The sequence below is a fragment of the Mauremys mutica genome, chromosome 2, assembly GCF_020497125.1.
Source record: "Mauremys mutica isolate MM-2020 ecotype Southern chromosome 2, ASM2049712v1, whole genome shotgun sequence".
Lineage (NCBI taxonomy): Eukaryota > Metazoa > Chordata > Testudines > Geoemydidae > Mauremys > Mauremys mutica.
Window position 1 is genome coordinate 124947926 of NC_059073.1, and position 20024 is coordinate 124967949.

The 20024-nt window shown below is 36.3% G+C and overlaps 1 protein-coding gene across 4 annotated transcripts in view; it reads right to left on the reverse strand.

The window, feature by feature from the left end:
- RELCH (RAB11 binding and LisH domain, coiled-coil and HEAT repeat containing) overlaps positions 1–20024 on the reverse strand; it is a 119504-nt gene that overhangs the window by 60389 nt on the left and 39091 nt on the right. For 3 of the 4 annotated variants that reach the window (XM_045003644.1, XM_045003643.1, XM_045003645.1), the window contains exons 9-11: positions 14162–14237; positions 13746–13841; positions 4981–5093 (exon numbers count right to left, since the gene is read on the reverse strand). In XM_045003644.1, coding sequence (XP_044859579.1) covers positions 4981–5093; positions 13746–13841; positions 14162–14237 — 285 coding nt within the window. Of the gene's footprint in view, positions 1–4980; positions 5094–7610; positions 7721–13745; positions 13842–14161; positions 14238–20024 lie in introns of those variants that run through there. The other variant, XM_045003646.1, reaches the window with a different exon arrangement.

Below are 20024 nucleotides of genomic sequence, written 5' to 3' on the forward strand. Positions count from 1 at the left end.
GGTCCACCAAGCAGGGCCAGCATTAGACTCGCTGGGGCCCAGAGCGGAAACTTGAAGCCCCACTGCATGGGTCTGAAGCCGAGAACCCTGAGCCCTGTCATCCTGGGTTGAAGTCGAAGTCTGAGTAATGTAGCTTCATGGGGGCCCTCTGTGGTGTGGGCTCCAGGCAACTGCCCTGTTTGCTACCCCCTAATGCCAGCCCTGGCTTTTATATGCAGAAAAAAACCAAACAGTTGTTGTGGCACACGTGGGCCATGAAATTTTTATAGTATGTTGAGGGGGGCCTTAGAAAGAAAACGGCTGAGAACCTATAATTTAGAGGATACCTATTCTCAGATGTACATTATCAATAATTAAGCCCCCTTACTATGTGTTAGTTTTCTAATATTGTTAGAATATCAATGCATTAGTAAAATAAGTGCATTACTACATAACATTTTGTGCCTTAAATGCTTGGCGAACCTTGTTAATAGCAGTAACTGAATTTTCCTTGAGAAGTGGTTTCTTTTTATTTTTAGGTGGATAAAATTCTGGTTCACAATATGTGGACTCAATTCTTGTCAGTAGGCTGGTAAGAGTACTTATAACTTGGAAGTATGGAATTCTATGTTTCAAGAACTTGAAACATTTGCAAAGTAATTGTTTTGTCTAACTTTGAAAGTAGAGAATGTTAATATTTTACTGTTGTGATGGTATAATATGTCAGACTATGAATTAAGGCGGACATGGAAAAGCTATTTGTAACAGAAGTATTTGTTAGTGTTTTCTGAAAATGGTCAGCTCAAATAAAGTAAATCTAAAGTTACTAGGAAGGGTTTATTTAATCTACTGCTTTTAACACAAAATTGGTCACATGGGCTTTTAAAAGAATGATCCTATTATTCAGTCAGAAAGGTATCTGAAAACTTCATAAGTACTCAGGTTTGCAAAGGTTGACAAAACTATGACTCATTAGAGAACTTGATCAGACTATGAAATCACTTTAGTTAAAAAACTTGAAGAGCAGAAATCTGAATTTCTTTAGGGAGCTCTATCCATACACCCAGTTTAAAAATGCAAAAAACTATTCCTCCCCAGAGCTGCAAAAATGTTATATATTTCAAGTTTTTACTGAAAAAGGTTTAAAGTTTTACCTCCTTCCTATGGCTCTTGATTACCAGTTGAATGGCTACACCTACATCCAGAAAAATCAATTTAAAAAATGTAAAGCTAGCTCATGATGCACCATGCAAGTAGGAGGATAGGAAAATTCTTCAAAAACCACTTGGGGATACCAGAGCCTCAATGCAATGTTTTCCAATACTTGAGTTCAAGTTTAACTGTGGTTTCAAGAATCTTCTTTTCTAATGATGTACATATGGAACCAGAATCTATGCAGTATGTGTATGTGCCTCCTTATCCTTTAAAGAGGAGGTGTGGATAGAGACAAGAGACAGAACTATGGTGCAACATCAGTAAGGAAGCATTTTTGATATCTGAATCCAGAAGACACAAGAGGTTCAAGTCACAAGCACCTGTGGATTCTCCTTAGCTAGCACTTGTGACATTCCAACTTCTACTTAATAGACACCTATCTTGCTACAACTTTGCCTATTTTTGCATGAGTTGATAAGAATGGTGTGGTATTAACTTTGCAAGTAATATACTCATTACATTCATAGCTGCTCTTGATAGAATGTTACATTCTACTACCCATGTCAGCAGCCAAAATAAATCTGTACATTTTAACACCTTAGCATAGAATGAATATAATACCATCCCCCTTCAGTAAGTTTACCATTCTCCTTGTGAATTTACACAATTTATTAAAACAATCAAGAATGCATCAATTTATGATGTTAATTATTGTCATGCCTACACGTTCTTGATGCAGTTCACAATATGTCCTTAAGGTTGAAAGGCAGGGGTTCTGCTGGTTATTTCTCACCTACACATTAATCCATCACCCAGTCCTCTAAAAAGGAGGGATACACCCATATCAGAATGATTTCACAAAGGAAATGTTATGTATTAAGGAAAGTAAGGAATGGTGGGAAAAACCTAGTGCCAGAGTGAACTGGTTTTCTTCTTTAGTCTCTACTACATACGACAGACCTTCAAAGTTAAGGAAGAGGAGAAAAGGAAAGGGAATTATTAAATAAGAATCAAACTAGTCAAAACTGATCTCTAGGAGAGATGCAGTAGTGATCTTCCCCCAAAGAATCTTAAGATTGTGAGATATGACAAAATAGTAAGGCAGCTTGCAAGGGTCTGCAGTTGGTTCTTCTTTCAGCTTGGACCACACAGTTGCAACCTCAACATAAAAAAAAAAGTAAGTACACTGATGAAAAGTTTCACTGCAGTATCAGAATATGCAGTTGTGATAGAACTTGAATACAGCAGGTCTGGACTTAGTGCTGGAAGTGTGTCAATACTAGGAAGGGTTATTTTATGTTTTTAACTCAGCTGTTCACCTGAAACCAATTCTGTGCCCTCCTAACCTTGCAACCAAGTTAGCTCAGGATCCAAAAGTCTCTTATGAGGTTGGAAACTGAGTTTTAATGCACACTTCAAGACGGAATATGAATACTTTTAGGAGTTTCCTGAAACTGTCTTTGAAGTTAATATGAAAGGCACCCAAAAAACAACTTTAAAATTGTCAAGAAATAGAAGTTTGAAATAGCTCCATACAGATATTTTATAAATATTTGGTAAAACCTATACACTCTTGTATATAGAGCCTCACTGCTCTTAAGAATAAACTAAAACAAGCTCTTCCATGTATGTATGATGAATACATATGTGGTGGCAACAGGTTTATGGGCTAATGTGCCTATTACCCATGGATAGCGTGTACACAGACAAGAATACGTAATTAAAGCCTCTGTCAGTTACACTATATAGTTAGTATGTAATAAGTATAATTCACCAATGTTTAACTAGCTATTAATAGTTCAATGACAAATGGGACCACACTATAGCATGTCACATTTTCACCTTATCTTTTTATCTAAATAAAAAAATTGGAACTAAACCTGCTGAACTGATACACCAACCCCCCCACACCCTCCAAGGCACTTATGAAAGTCCATTCATTACCCTTTTGAGATATTGTATACTGTAGGTCTCTACACAGTGGTTGATCTTGAGTAGCTTATGAACACTATACCTAACAGAGCAGACTGACACCACCATTTCAAATCATTATGTCTGAATGGTTTTGACTATTTCCACTTGCATGATCCTACTGACAGGTGGTTATACACCGTTAGACATAATACAAATAAAATTTGGGTAAAATGTTGACAGTGGAGTCAATGTTGAAGAGGAAACACTTTCCTGCTTGCACTCAGAACCTTATTTTGATTTGGGTTCATACATGTGTTTGGATTCTAGGGATGTAAAATTTGAGATTTAATTTGACAACTGAAGTTTGAATACAGAGATCAGCTAATCTGTGAAGTATAAGAATGTTTACTAACTTTACTTTTAAGATACGAACTTTGTTGGATGGTATTGTGGAAATATTTTTTCTGATATTTTCTGCTGGAAAACTGACACCTGAAATTTTAAGATATCACTCCATATTTTATAGTAAAAGGCTGAATGTGAAAAGTTAAGCAAAATATTGTTGGTTCACTTCACTTTTACTACCTGGAAATCAGGTGTCTGGTTACAGCTGTAAAGAGGCTCCCAGATCCTCTGCAAAGAGGCTGTGGATCACAAATGACTAAAATCTTACAACAAAATTGTGCCCTCTATTTTAAAAAAGTACAGAATAATGTTAGCAACAAATTGTATTGGGACATCCAAAACTTTTTAGCTGATAGCACTGTACATTTTGGAGGTAGAATTCACATGCCTGAAGATCCTGAAAAGGAACAAGGACTCACCCTTTACATACAGAGGCTCTCTTACTTTCAGAGACTGTGACGTAGGAAGCAATTTCCAGGTTTTGTGAACAGAGAAACATCTCACTATCAACTGCTCGTAGACACTAATATATATCATGTGAACAACTGACACAGGTAAAACTCCTTTGTTACATGAAAATGTTGTGATGGCAGAGAAAATATTTAAGTAAACACATTGAAAATAATTCTTTATACCTGATTCAGGAGAAGACTGCACAGAGCAATGACAGATCAAAATGTTTTAGAGTAGGCCTTTTTAATGAAAAAAATGGAAGAGAAATGTTCCAGACAAATGCTTATGAAAAAATCTGTCCTCTATTAAAGAAGGAAACATACCAGCCAGAGTACTGTCTTTCAACCTTAAGGATAATCTTAACAAGAGAGAGTAAAAGGGAACACAAAGCAATACTTCCTGAGTACTACTTAATAGAGAACTGAAGTTTAAAAAAAAAACAAAAAAACATATGAGATCCTAAATCATTAACACAACACATATATAAAGCTAAGAACTACAAACAAACAGTTTCAAGATTAAGTGAAAAAGATCTTACCTGCCAAAACCAGACTTTAGACCCTAGGTTTTTCTGAAATTTTCTTGCAACTGCTGACATCACTGATCCCTGAAGAGCAGGAACTGCTTTCCTAACGCTACTTTAGGTGTCAGTGAAGTCATTAAATATTGGAGAGAAACTAAGGACCTAGGGATCTTGACAGGTAAGTGATGAAGGAACTAATTTTAAAAGACTGGCATATCAATATAACCGCCACAAGTATTAGATTTATGATCTTAAGCTTATTTTAAAAAACATTTCAGTTCACCCTTTTTCTTAAAGGAACTGAAATATTACCCTGAAGTTTGCAGAGTGTATTCTTACATTTCAGTAACTAAATTACACATGAAAGTGCAGGTCATAGAAATGGAAAGTCCCGAAGTCCACATGAGTTTGTTAATACAATGTGAACTGAATGGGGGGGGGGGGGGGGAAAATCAATCAATAGCCCTCTAAGAGTATCCAGTTTCCATTAAATCTACATCTTTGCCAAAAGAAAAAAGTACCCCTCGCCCCGGCCCAACACACACACACACCTTTGCTCATCATCTGGTCGTTTGATCAAATTGAACAGTATGTGTAGGAGCTGATCTCTCTCTTTGGGTTCAGGATGGAGGCAGGCTGTACACAGTATGAGTGGGATCAATTCCTAAAAAAATTATGGGTGGAGGAAAAACCAAACAAAGTAAAAATGCTTTGGGAAAATATTAATTAATGGCTAAAGAAAGTGAACAGATATATCTAGCCACACAATAGGAAAAACAGATACAGAAGACATTTTAATTGAAGTCTCTCTCTTATAAAGTGACCTGAAAATGTTAAAAGACCTAAGAAAATTATGTGCTAAATGCTCCTTGTCATGATTTGGGGAATTCAGCACATAAAATTTAAAACCCTACCAAGATTATTAGTATGAACATTTGCAGCTCATCTCTATTAATAAATTTAAGATAGTGATGGTTAAAGTTTAATTTACATTATCTGCAGGAACTTTTAATCAATTGAACAAAATAAGTTGGTTAAAAAGTTTTAAAGCTTACACAAAGCTCATTCTGAGAGGCTAATTGCGTCAACATGGAGTTAAAGAGAAAAAGAGTGTCCCATTCACATTAGCCACCCACACAATTTTGTATGTACATTTGAATCAAAATGTCGAAGCAATATGTGGGTGCAAGAATTTGCACAGATATGTCCTTATGGTATTTATATGAAGTACAGTATGCTTTTTTAAAAGGGATTTTTCAATAAAAAGGAAAAATTTGAAATTGAATTCTCTTCCCAGAGCAATAAAATTCCCATAGAAACAAACTTCTGTTTAAAAAACACACTGTGAAAAACCTTAAATGAAAAGAAAACAAAAGGCTGTTCACAGTTGTAGGAACCTCTTTCCTTTCCTCAAAATCTGATGATTTTCATTCTCAGAGGAAACAGTTTTTAAAAATATGGACTGGAAATCCCTTTCCTTGACCTCAGTCATCTTATGCCTCCACTTGGAAACAGCACAACAGCTACCTAATTCAAAATGAAGGTTAGGGAGAGAAACTTCATGGCAGGGTAGATTGAGAAAGAAGTGTCTGCTGAGATAATATTAAGAAATGAAAAGGGCTCGCAACATGCAAGTAATTCATTTTTCCCCTTTGGTGTGCTCATTCAGCAATTTTTAGATTAACAAGCAATGAAGAGCAAGCAAGAATAAAGCACAGAAATCAGAAGATACTGCTGCTCTAGTAACTTTGCATTGAGACTTGAGTTTCTGCTTGATTCAGACTTTTTGAATGGGAGCTTTTCCTAATTCAGAAAATGACACTGATGGACTAGAGCTATGATGGGAAGGATAAGATTGCAACGATACAAGCTCACTTTTCTTGATTTTTCAATTCTCTATTGATAGTAGATTTTACTTTTAAAAATTGTACAAATTGGCCAATTCCTGACAATGGCAGAGCTATCTTTGCAGTTTGATTTGTGAGGCAGATTTAATAAAAATGTTTTGCACTTATGCAGCTTTTCACCTGAAGATTTCAACGAGACACATATATACATTAAATACACATCACTGAGGTACTGCAGGTAAAATTTATCCCAAATGAGGTACAGCTTGGGGAACTATAAGTAAAACAGGTTCTTATTCATACAGTCTGGAGGGGACATGGGAGTGTCTCGTCTACTCTTGCAAAATCCAAAGGAGAGTGGGGGTAGATAACGAGCAGGTTTGGCCAGTTTGCTATTTCCTTTACTACATGTGTCAGATAATGACGTGAACAGGTACTTTTTACAGCCCAAGACAGAAATATGTGCACTTTGTTAAAGTTACCTTTTATTTAATTAGCTTTTGTGCTATACCCATTGTAACTTTTTTCCTTTGACAATTCATTCCCTTCTAGAACTCTGAATGCTAGATTTTATTTTATATACTAAAGACTCTGGGATTTTCCCCCATTTAAAATTCTGATTTTTTTAAAGAGTTTGTTGTATATTTTTGTTTTGTACTGCATATAGGAAAAATAAAGCATCTGATTTCCTATCTTGATGCAGTGGATTCTAAAATGGTATTACAAAAAACAGATTTTACCATGATGGCTGTCTTATTCCCCCTTCTTCAAAAAAATGGTAGTTTGTATTAATAAACTATATAGCAATTTGGAATCTCTTCAGGACAATAACATTGGATCAGATTTTGTAGTATGTAGGATACAATTTCCCTACAATAGGTATTAAAAAAATATTTTCCTGCATTCTGCCATATGCCAATGTTATCTTGATACTTGCTGCCCATTAATTCTTCAGCTTTCCTTGACCTGTGTAAAAGAATATTTAGTTTTATTTAAAAAAACTATTGAGAATGGAGGAATAGGGTTTTTTGCATGCTGGATCTTTTACTATTATGATGGTCTATTGGAGAAATGAAGATCTGTGGAGTTTCTACTCTTTCGGCTGATCTAAGTGCCCGGAGAAAAATCTCTTTCTACAGCTTCTTTAAAAAAATATTTTTTATTTTTATTTTTTTGGAAACTAACTGAAAAATTTGATTAAAATGATCATTTATAAATTGAATGGGTATGACAGGCCATTAATACACACCTAGATATTATCTTACTCTTGTATGTAAGACTGATGATGAACCTAAAACCATTGACATGGGGCAGATACAAGGCTAATTCTTTACCTTGCAGAAAGCTGGTTATTATAGCAGATGGAATTAGTTGTGTTTCCTTGTCCATTGGTCACATTCTTTCGTGCATACTATGGGAGAATCGAGCGTTCTCTGCATCGTTGCATCAGTGCTTCTATACTTCCTTCTATTAAGGGGAGTGGAGAAACAGTGAGAAATCTTCTTGAGTAGTGGTGTCCTATTGTGTTTTCCCATATAATTAATGGAAGGGAGACGAGTGGGAGAGTACAAGTGGAGGTAAGAGGTGATTTCCTGTGGGGGATGTGAGGAGTTATAGTTGCTGCATGTGGATAGCACAGGACAAGTGAAGTCTCTCAAAGTCTTGAATAATGGCTGATCCTTCTCCAGTCAATTAGAAAAGAGAAGAGAAAAAAGTGGTACAGGAGTGGTTATCCCACAGGCAGAAACTTCTTTCTATTACTAGCTCTTATGTTTTGGATGAATATTTATTCAGTAAAGACCATAAGCATCTAAGATTTTTGATTTGCAACAATGGCACAGAAATGTTTTAGAAAATGTTAAATTTTCCAAGCAGGAAACACACAAAGCCAAGTTTCCAGGCTACTAATTTCAACAAAAAACGTTAGAGAAAGTTGTTTAGCACTATGGAGACTATATAGTGCCTAGCAGTCAAGGAGAGGGACTTCCAGTGTTATTAAAAATAATCTTTTGCCTTCCTCAGGAAGGAATACGACTTGTGCTGAAATGATAAAATGCGAGAAGATTGTGATTTTCAAAGATTTTTCCTACTTTCTTCATCTGCTCTATACTTGGGGTCCTCAATTCCCCTGTTCAGCCCTGATAAGTCCCTCCTTTTTGCACCCTCTCTAGCTAAAGAGGACTGGATTAAACTTTTATTGATGCCAGTCAACACTACCAAAAGAGGTGGTTTTCAGAAGCGAGACACTTCTCCCTTTAGATTGCTGAGCACACTGTCACTGCCCAACTCCCAACACCTGTGACATAATGAATGCGACTGCAAATGTAACATCACACGTCAGAGGCCTGGTCTTCAATGCTAAGAAAAGGTGTTTTGTTTTGTTTTTTAAACCAGAGGATAACTCATGTGCATGAGCTATTTCAAAGTAAAAACACAGTGAAGACAAAGCACATTAGTTTTATCACAAAGTAAAACTAGGTGAGGTCAATGCTATAGTCCCACTAGTGATTGACCTTGCCTAGTTTACCTCATGGTAAAACTAACGTGCCTTGTCTTCAGTGTTTTTACCTCTGGATAGGATGGGAACCATATTTTTTAAATTTTTCTACTCATGTATGTTTACATTCTCAAATGATGTTGTATGCAATTTTTTTGCTGAAACTCCATTAAAAAAGGGGTAAAGGAAATAAAACCTGCTTGATTGTAATATCTGAAATAATTGCAGTGTATACAACACGACTGATATCCTCATGCTAGTGTTTCACATATATTTGTATCTCTAACCTTCGTGATAGTTTTTCGAAGAATGCCACAATTTAATCACGCATTCAACATGAGGAGAAGTATGTCACATTCATTTTACTGAGAAGACCAAATTACATTCCTAATTATGGCTCACGGGCTGGTAACACGATCTATTAATCCACATGAAGTCTGTCATGGATGTCACTAGGAGGTTTGCACATAAGTTAAAGAGTCAGTGGGGGAAAAACTGATATGATCACTTATTTACATCCTTTGTGTGTTTATGCATACAGCTGTGATAACTAAGCGAGCAAAATTCAACTTTGCTCAGATTTATTTATGAATATATACATTTGAAAATATAACCCATTAAGGGAACAAGTTTCAGAGTTAACATGACATTGAAATGAACTGAGATGCTTCATGCCTCTCAAAGCTATAACTGTGTTAGACAGAAATATTTGCTTATATTTACAGGGTGATATTAGAGGATGGGGGAGGCAAGCACATTAAGCAGAGAAGAACCAGTCTACAGGCTGGGAGTTTGACAACCCTGTGCTATACTGAAACAAACACAAATACATTACATAAATATCAATACATGTATTTCCAGATACATATTATTAACTCTGCACCTGGGCACATGCTTAAAAACATTTGATGCAAACTTGACTAGTTTCTGTTATTTAAACTACTCCAAAATTTTAATTTCAGATTTGGGAACCCAAAGTTAGGCACCCACAGATATATTTATGAATCAAAATAAGTAGCCAGATTGTCACTGTAACCTCACCCCTCCATCACGGCTGCCAGTATCACAGGGCTGCCTGTATCCGGGGGAGGGATCTCCTGCATGGGCAGCACTCATGCTGGGTTATGTCTGGCTGCTGCTGCCATGCAAGACCCTAGGGCTCGTGTCCAGCGCCGGGCACCCTGCGGGGCTCTGCACAGCGGTCCCCCGAGGGCAGCTAAGAGGGTGTCTCGGCGGCGGCTCCCTGGCCGCTCCCGTAGAGTTGTCACCTCTGAGGGGCCACTTATTTAGATGCTTAGATTTTTATATGACATTTTGAAAGTTTTAAAACAAACGCCAATATTTTAAATCAGACTTCCAAGACAGACAGATTAGTTGAAAAGATATCAACAAGATTTCAGCCCATATGATTTTTGCTTTCGGAATTAAGTGCCTAAAAAGGCTGAGAATGAAAAAGTGTCTCAACACAACTGTAAATAGTAGCTTCTACATCTTCATGCAAATATATTTTTAAATATACAGCATATTTTACGTTCTTTTCCCAGATTGTCAAGATTGGCACCCCTTCTACATTGGTTGTTGTGCAAGATCTCAGCATTGCATTTCCTCCCCCTTTCCATAAAGAGAAAATAATTAGCAACACCAGAGTTGCATTCTGCAGAAATCAACTTCACACAAGACAGCAACATGCTGTAAGAAAAAGATTCAATAGATCGACTGCAGTATCTGTATAGCTGTTTTTGCTGCCCTCTGTAGGTTACATGGAACCTTGTTTGAAGAGAATGATTTAAAAAAAGTTGGGCACAGTTATTTGGTAATTTGAATTAAAAATGTTTGTTTTTAAGAGATAAGGGTAAAAATAAGTCAGTGATGAGTCTTCTGTTTTCTTTGAAAGGGAATGAGCTGTATCCCTCTCCCTCAAGTCTGTAAAAATTGTATGTATACAGACTTACAGACCACCAAAATCTTTGAAGTTAACCTACAGTTACTAAAACAATTCAGTATGCTAATTTAAAGGTATGAAGGTTTAAGTACACCTTATTCATTTTTAATTAAAAAGAAGAGCAGTAAGATCCTGATGCTACAGCCAAAGGGCTTTCTCCTGTCTGCACTCTGTGCAGAGAACTCCCACTGCAGTCAACGGGAGAGCATACACACAACAATGTCAGGATCAGTGTCACAGTTCTACGCAGGGAACTATTTATATTTATGTCTTGTAAAGGGTGAGAAAAATTTTAGTTTTGACTAAATCTGCATTAAGTACTTTCTTACTTAAGTGTTTAAAGAGATATCGCTGTTCCCTGGCTATGATTTAGTCAAAGAAATCTCATTTTGTGGTATTATTGCTAGCCAAATATCAATGCAGTTGAACAGCTGCTAACCAGCTTAAATGCTTAATTAAAATGAATAAAGCCAATCCAAGAAATATCTCCAAACATAGATTATTTCAGGCCCAGCTCCTGCAAGGAATGCCATGTGGCAGGCCCTATACCTGCTCAGAGGTCCTTGCAGAATGAAATCTTGACATCCTAAACATTACATTTCAGCGCAATCAGCATCTGGCTAACAATACTTTGTGTCTGAGTGCAATGCAAGACTAGGGTATTTTCAAGCAATTACCTGTATTTGAAATTTATCTGGAAATCCTCAATAGAAATAAAATATGAATAGCAATTTACATACATGAAAGTTTCATGCATTTGAATGGCGTTCAAGTATTTTATCAGGTTTTTAAACTTCTGTTTTTATTATCTAGTTGAACTCATTTAAAAAAAAAAAAACTATTTAAGATATAAATTTGGTTGATGTCAGCTACCAACTCAGAATGCTTGAGACTCCCTTAATTTTCCCTTTCCTCTTCATCTTCCTTGCCACAAGAGCCTAAATCACAGCAACCAAAGCAGCACAGATAATTTTCTGAAACTATCAATATTACTTCATATCTTAACCACTAGGTCACTGCTAAGTGATTGTCCAGAAAGCAACTGCTACTACCCTGAGGCTCTTCTAAGCCAAGCTGAGGGAATAAAATCAAGACCTCATGTTACTACAAAGATTTAAGTGGGCTGCTTGGGTAGCCTTGAAATGACTTCAAGTTTTGCTAAATTTGAATGCGTACATAAAGATCGCCAAATTAGCGAACAAGAACTCAGTTTTTGCATAACAGAATAAAGTACTAATTTTCAATTTGATATTTTGGGCCTTCAGTAGATACTAGGAAGCATAAGACACTAAAAATGCCAACATTAATATTATTGTATATTTTAAACATGGTTTTGGTTATAAAAAACTCATTGCCAAACATTCATAAATTTTATTCATAAATCTTAAAATGGTCAACTTTTTTTGAACAGGGGCAATATCTATCTTTGCTTGCACAGTGTGTAGCACAACAGGATCCTGATTCCATTTAGGGCCTCTGGCCACTACTATAATATTAATATTCATAAAACTACTAATGTTAAACTATATTAATCTTTCCTTTTGATTCCAGGATCCTACCTCAGAGAATGCTGCACTGAAGAAACTATTGTCTTAATACCCATTACAGCAAAAGTTTTAATGAAATATACAGCATAAACTCTCCATGCAATACAGTTACAGTTTTCTTGTAAAGTCTTCAACCATATTGAAAAGAAGCATTCTGAAGTGATTTTTTTAATGCAAGAATATATTTAATCATTTATTCCTTTAGATTTCGCAAGAATAAAGTAGGTAGGAAATAGGCTAAACTGGTCAGAAAAATATTAACATATTACACTGCTTATGCTACAAGCTGCGAAAAGAAGCTGGAGTACTTGCCAAGCAGAACTGCAAATATCAGAAATTAAGCACTGATCCTGGCACATTCCACAGAATTATTTTGCAATGGTGTTTTAACAGAAGCATCATTATACAGAACATTCAATAAAAAGACTTTCCTGGGATAATTTTTCTGAAACTTTCAGATGCCATGCATCTTGGTATTGCACTATAATCAACCACAGAAAACTACTCAATTTACAGAAACGTATGTCGCTCAAGGATCAGTACAAATTTCTTGATTTAAAGATTTTTCAATAAAGCCTTTTATGGGTTTAAGCCAAATGCATTACTATAAACCTACCATACTGTAGGTCCCATAGATAAAGACTAAAACTGAATGTCATTATTAGAATAGTGAACATTCTCCCTCATATATTATTTTTAAAAAGACCAAACCTTACTTGCAAGTATTAAAAATCAAACTGACTGTCTATTGCTTGACTTTTTTGTAGTTGTGATTATGTGTAACATTTACAATGAAGTCATAATGCAAACATCCACATCAGGGTTGTCTATCTTCCTTTACTCTATTTGAGTTTGCCACAATATCCGTGATTATGTAGAACCCTAAGTCTATTTATAGTCAAGATTAATAGCACATCTTCATTCAATTTTAAATTATTATTACAGATTTAAACAATGTATGGAAAATTAGTTTAATATTGAAGAAGACTGAACAGTAATTTCTTCCACATAAAGTTAAATCATTGAATAATAAATTGAAATGTTTATACTAAAAGTATTTAACATTCCAAATGAACTTGAGTTAATCCTTGCTATCTTTTGAGATAAAGTAATCCCATATTGTAATATCAGTAGATTTGAATCCCAACTGCTTTAAAAAGAATACTCATTAATAATAGGCCTATCTAATATAAAACATCAAAGTTAGTGAAAACAGATGGACCTACAGTAACAGTTAAGTCTTGCAGAATGCTAATGGGTGTCTTAAGCATAGAAGGAAATATTACAATACACCATGCAGTTTTACTGAACTCACCTGACAGAGGTGTAAAACCATTCTCTAGGAGCAGAGATGCATGCACAAAAGTAAGAATATGATTGCAAGTAACAGACTTTAAAAAAAATAAAAACACTACAACTTCAAAATGAACAAAATGGCAACAAGGTGAAAATAATAAATAGAAAACATTTTTGGATTCCTCACCTCTCGTTTTGCAAGCAGCACATTAGGAACAATGTGTGGCAGGCAACGTCCCAGCATTAACATGACACTTTTTTCACTATCTGCAATCCGAGACACCTAGAAATCCAATTTTTTATGAGACTCAGCAACTGAAATGCAACCTTTTTCATTTATTAAAGCATTTTTCAGCAGAGACTAAACTTCCCAAGAACTAGTGATAATCACTAATGATTGAGCATAAATACACCCAAAATTAGAATCTATCATTTAAATCTCACCAAATCATACGCTTTGTTCCTAATACTTGTGTACAGGGTTATTATGAAATATATATGTATATGAAGTCTTCTTAAAAGCTATAGCTACTGGTTGGTTAATGGAAGTCAGACAGTGAGAAGATTAAAAAGGGTATTCTGTTTACGATAAGGAAAATATACCTCTGATCCCAAACGAGACTCTGCTGACATCCGACAGAAAGATAGTAGTGCTTGATGGAAAGCTGGTGACAACGTCCTGATATAATTTTGTCAGGAGAAAAGAAAAGAATAGATCAGAGTTGACACTGATGGAATCCTAGTTATTCATTCAGTTTTAGTCATATATATTGTGACATCTGAAAAGCATGTTTTCTGTGTTGCATATGGGCAACTTCAACTTCTTTAAAGTCATATTTGAGCTAGATTTTAAAACCAGCAAACCCCTAGTTTTTGTTTAAATTAACTGCCATTTTGGATTGGATTAAAAATGTAATTTTTCTAATTCACAAGTTACCACCACAGGGCTCACATACTTGAAGCTAGAGAATGATGACTGTTGTACAGACAAAAATACGATTAAAAGAGTGAGGAAAATGAAGCTATGTTAACTCCAGCAGCAATACAAAAAAAATATAATCTTTGCAAACTGCCAAATGACAAGGGAAAAGTACTATTTCTGCCTCAATTTATTTTCTTGTGCATATTCCTATCTAACAAGCCTCAGAGACATTTTCCAACTTATCGTACGAATGATGCCAACACTAGAGAAGTCAATTACAACCCTCAGCACTAAACTCCAATAATCTGGAAAATGCAGCCAGAAAGAATTTCCAAGGTTGTACATTTCCTACTAATCCTGTACTAAAAGCAACTTTTAAAGGAAAGAACTTAAGATGAACAATATTTTCGCCTACAGCATGAAGATATGATACACCACAAATTATCAACAAAAGAAATACCCCATCCTGGGTAAAAACTTAAAAATGATGGATATCAATTCATTTCAGAGAACAGAAATCTGGTAAACACATTTATTTAAGCACATATTTGTCCAATAATCCTGAAGGCAACAATATGTGATTATACTGGAAGGAAAAGCACCTCTAATTTAGACACATTTCTGTACTATAAGGCTGAGGATAAGCGGGACACTAAAGTGTGCTCCTGTTTTCAGCCAAATGTACTGCAGGTGTAACTTGTACATCAGAGAAGTATAAACACAGGATTAAGTTGTTGCCATCAAGGTTTCTTTGTAGGAAGCCTATAACCTCTTGGGGTCTAGTGGTTATCTGGCAGAGTGTACTGGTGCCTTACAGCTGAACTTCATCTTGTTTTGCATTATTCCGAGATTTAGCATTTCGGCAAACTAGCTGATGCCTAACCAAGCACTTTTCAGCTGGATAGAATAGAACAGAAATAAGGTCTTATTTTTTCTAGTTCCTAATCTATTCTAAGTGCTTGCCCCTACATTCAGTTTGAGCCATGTCTCGAATTACATCTTCCATCCCATTTTTTTTGGTATTAATTTATTGGTTCAGGGGATTGCCTTTTCTTATGAAAACTGTAACTGTTTGGTGGATAACTTACCAAATTTAGAAATTCTTCTGTAATTAAACTGAGAATGTCTACGTATATTTGGTTTGCTGTACTCAGTTTAGGATTTAGCATAGGCATAGGGACTGGATGTGGGTTTAGAGAAACTGCTTTACAAGATTTTATGCTATAGGGCTGACAAAAGAAAACCTGCCCCACTTACTCCTATCACTCTAGATCAAGCTGAAGCTTTACTTTGAGTTTGCTTAAGAGAGACTATCCTGAAGAAATGCCAGGATCTGTAAAATCTTATAATGAGCTTTATCTTGCACAGATATTTCAATATAATACATATTATGGCATAGGTTTCTTTAATACAATTTTCCTTGAAACTAGAAGAGCTTTCAGTCTTTTTTCCAATAATTTTTTAGTTTTAGTCAGTCCTAGGGGTCATCGTATGGGAACAGGATGCACGCTTAAGCTTTTGGTCAGGAAGTTTCTCAGTAGACAAGTGGGAGAATGAGGTTGATAAAAGAGCTACATCTAGAGCCACGGCCTTCTTGGCCAATGAGTGAATAAAACTGATGCCGTATCACTGACCCTTTTTAGCATTGTTTGGAATTATGAATCTATTAAACTAAAAAATAATAAGAGGACTTCTTAGACTTGACTTGCTCTTCTGAACTTTCTCTGATCAGAGTATCATCAAGAAAATGGCAAATAGCTATTACCATCCATTAGGACTGCCGTGAGAATTATGAAGACATATGAACACCTTTTGAGAAACCACTAAACCAAAAAGTAGAGCTTTGTAATTATAACGTGTTCCCACTGATTTATCTTCTTTGATATTTCCTGATCTGGAATGTGAGTATTTATTTTCCTGAAGTCTAGGGACACTGGAGGTGTCCTTGGATTGCCTACATCATTTTTAACAACCTGTTAAGTATTCCACAGATTGTTTAATTACACTGTCCATCAGAATACCTGATAAAATGTAAGGATTGACAACCATCCTTGGTTTACAGCACCACAGAATATATAACATATTTAGATAACCATAACACATTGTCAATTACATTTCAAAAAAGGATACGTTTTATGTAAGGGGAGGAAATATGAAAAAGATTTAGTAAAAAAATCTAGGAGGCAGGAAGTGTTAAACTGTGTGATGACCTTGATTTAACTAAACTACTTGTTTGTCCTTATTCTGTGAAAGCAAAGATACTTTAAGGTACCGAGATTTGAGATTTTAATGCCTAGCTGCTCAAAGTTGGTTAATATTTTCTTCAAGGGTCATATCCTAGCTAGGCTGTTTTAGACATTTCTGCAAGTGTCAAGATTCAGATCCCCTTAACATTTTTTAAAATTTAAATTAAGATGAAAAGTCTATCACTGTTTCCCAGAGATTCAGAAGTATTTATGACAAGTTGTCACTAAATTTCCTAATGGCATGATTAACAGCACTTAGAATGCAAGCTCTTGGCAAACAAGATATATTCTACTACAATTGGTGGACTACATTTAGATTCTAGAATCTGTTTTATCAAATCTGGTAAAATCCTTGAAGGCTTTGACTGATAGGCTTGGTTCTGTCCTCACACATACAAGGAGACGGAAAACCTTCTGAAGGCTGATAAACACAAGTATTCAAGATTTATTTTAAATTCTAAGAAGGTATTGCAAACAAGAACAAAAAGTAAATATATAACTAACAGAACAAATACAGAAAGTAGCTTACTTACTGGCAAGGGCAAGCTTAACGGGATCATATAAAGAATGCAAGTATCCTGGACTTTTGAGGTTTAATTCAAAACTATTGAACACTTAAAGAGTCATCAGGTAAATACTGGTGATGCATTCAACTCAAACCACGTCCAGCTCTCTACTGCAATCTGTTATACAAGGCATTTCTCCAACTACTCTCCAGGTTCAAAATTGTTTTATGTCAATGGCAATGATCCAAAGTAGGCTCTCTTCGTCTCCCCATCTGGGCAAGACATGCACAAACAGTTACTGTTGTCATAAGGGAATTTTAGGATTTTATCCATGTAGTTTTAACATGGCTTTGAAAGAGTTCAATTTGTATATTTTCATATAATCACTTCCAGCCAGCTAGACAACCCTATCATTACAAGCCACGTGTTATAAGCAGCCCCATCTAACTTGCGAAAGTCTAGAAGTAGGCTGGGTATATCTATAGCTAGGGACGTATCTTTTCCTTGAGTCTACCCTCTTAATATATTTTACTGCTGCACTATTGCCAGTTCAATATAAAGATATTTGCTACACATACATTCAGCACTTGACTGATTTTGTGATTGTGGAACTGGATTTGTTCAGTATTTAAAAGTCTCACTATCTTAATTTTGTCTCAGCTTTCCCTCCCAACTAGGGGTAGTGGACTTCAACAAGGATTTTTTTTTTTAAATCAGCAACTGAAATTCCTTCCAAAATCAATACAGTTAGCAATTTCCATACACTGGCAGTGAAAGAACAATCAGGAGAATAGTATCTAATTCTTCCAATCTGACAATTGCTTAGTTAGGACGAGTAGCTTTCAAACTAATTTAGACTAATTGTTAGAACAGATCCAGCCACTACTGTATGATGGAATTCTCAGAATACTGAATAGCAACCTATTGTAAACAATACAACTATTGCTTTAACAGTAGGCACTATTCCTTTAATTTCACCTATGTAAAGATAAGTTACTAAGTAACAGGATTCAAGGCCGCCCAGAGAATTCCAGGGGCCTGGGATCTTCGGCAGCGGGGGGCCCCTTCCGTTCCGGGACCCGCCGCCGAAGTGTCCCAAAGACCCGCGGCGGGGCCCCCCGCCCCGCCGCCGAATTACCACCGAAGCAGGACCCGCCACCGAAGTGCAGCCCGGTCTTCGGCGGTAATTTGGCGGCAGGGGGCCCCGCCGCAGGTCTTCGGGGCACTTCGGCAGCGGGTCCCGGAACGGAAGGGCGAATTACCGCCGAAGACCAAGCTGAACTTCAGCGGCGGGTCCCGCTTCGGCGGTAATTCGCCAGCTGGGGGGTCCTTCCGCCCCGGAGTGGAAGGACCCCCCCGCAGGCGAAGACCAGGAGCGAAGAAGCTCCTGCGCTCGGCCCTGCAAGAGTTTTCCGGGCCCCCCGGAGCGAGTGAGGGCCCCCGCTCCAGGGCCCCCGAAAAACTCTCGTGGGGGCCCCTGCTGGGGGCCCCTGCTGGGCCCGGGGCAAATTGCCCCTCTTGCCCCCCCCTTCTGGGCGGCCCTGACAGGATTTGAAGCTAGCATGTTTTCAACTTATCCTAGCTTTTGGCAAACCTATATTTAACTTTTAGGGTTAATACTCTGGATAACTACTAATTGTTTAAACTCAACATCTATAAAACTGCTCTTTTAAATCTAATTCCATAAGATATTTTTAACACCTTTAAAAGACTGATGTTCAGCTGAAATTGCAATGCCAACTTTATTTTAAATTGTCCATTCTGCTTTTGCCAAGAGAGGATTACATATTACCTTTAAGTATAAATTATTCTGTTGAGTGCAAAATCAAGTTTGATTTTAGGCCCTGTTCCTGTAATAGGCTCGGCGCAGGCAGACCACTGAAGTCAGTAGGACTCAGTGGTTTCAAGGCTCTGCCTGACTAAAGTTCCTCAGAACCAGGGCCTAAATTAGGACTACAAACCATCCCTATCCATCTGTATTTATTCAGATTGAAAAATGACAGACCAAGGAAGCTAAAGTTCTTCTAAAGCAGGAGCAGGTATTCTAGTTTCTAGCTTTAAAGTTAAATTTGTTAACCTTACCATTGCTAGTGATTTACTTTTGTTCCCTAGAAAGAAAAACATGCCTTCCCGTTTAAGTTATGTGCATCCAATGGAAAAGTGTATTATGAGTTCAACTCCACATTAAAAATGTTATTTAAAATAATGAATGTTTGTATCTAAAACCTAGCATTTAAAGGCATTTTAATTTCTGCAAGTTAAGATTATTCTTATTAGAACTTTATAGTAATTTTTAGTCTTATATTTTGAAGAAGGAATACACTGATATTCAAGAAAAATATTAGAGGCTAGTCAAAATATGAAGCAGCCATTTTTCAAAAAAAAAAAAAAAAGAAAAAAAAAAAGAAGGAAGTTATTTCCAGTTTACCAGATTCACAATGAATTTGGTTTTTTTTCAAGAAAAAGTGAAGTGTTTAAAAAAAGTGAGTCCTGACCTTTTTGCTTTCATTTTTGGCAAGCTGCAATAAGACAATGTCCAGAGTCCTCACCTACATTTTCATTTTTCTCCTGTCTTCACTCCGACTTTTCAGAATGTTGACAACTTTTGAAAAGTTAGAGTGGGAAAACTACAGATTAATTTTTCCTACTGCCAGTAACTTATCAACAGCTTATACTCACTCAGAAAAAAAGCAAAAATCCTAGAAAATTTCTACTGCATTCTGTGGCAAGAGGAAAAAAACAGAGAACAAAAGCAGAATTCCAAAAGTGTTGTTTTTCAAATGAAAATTTCA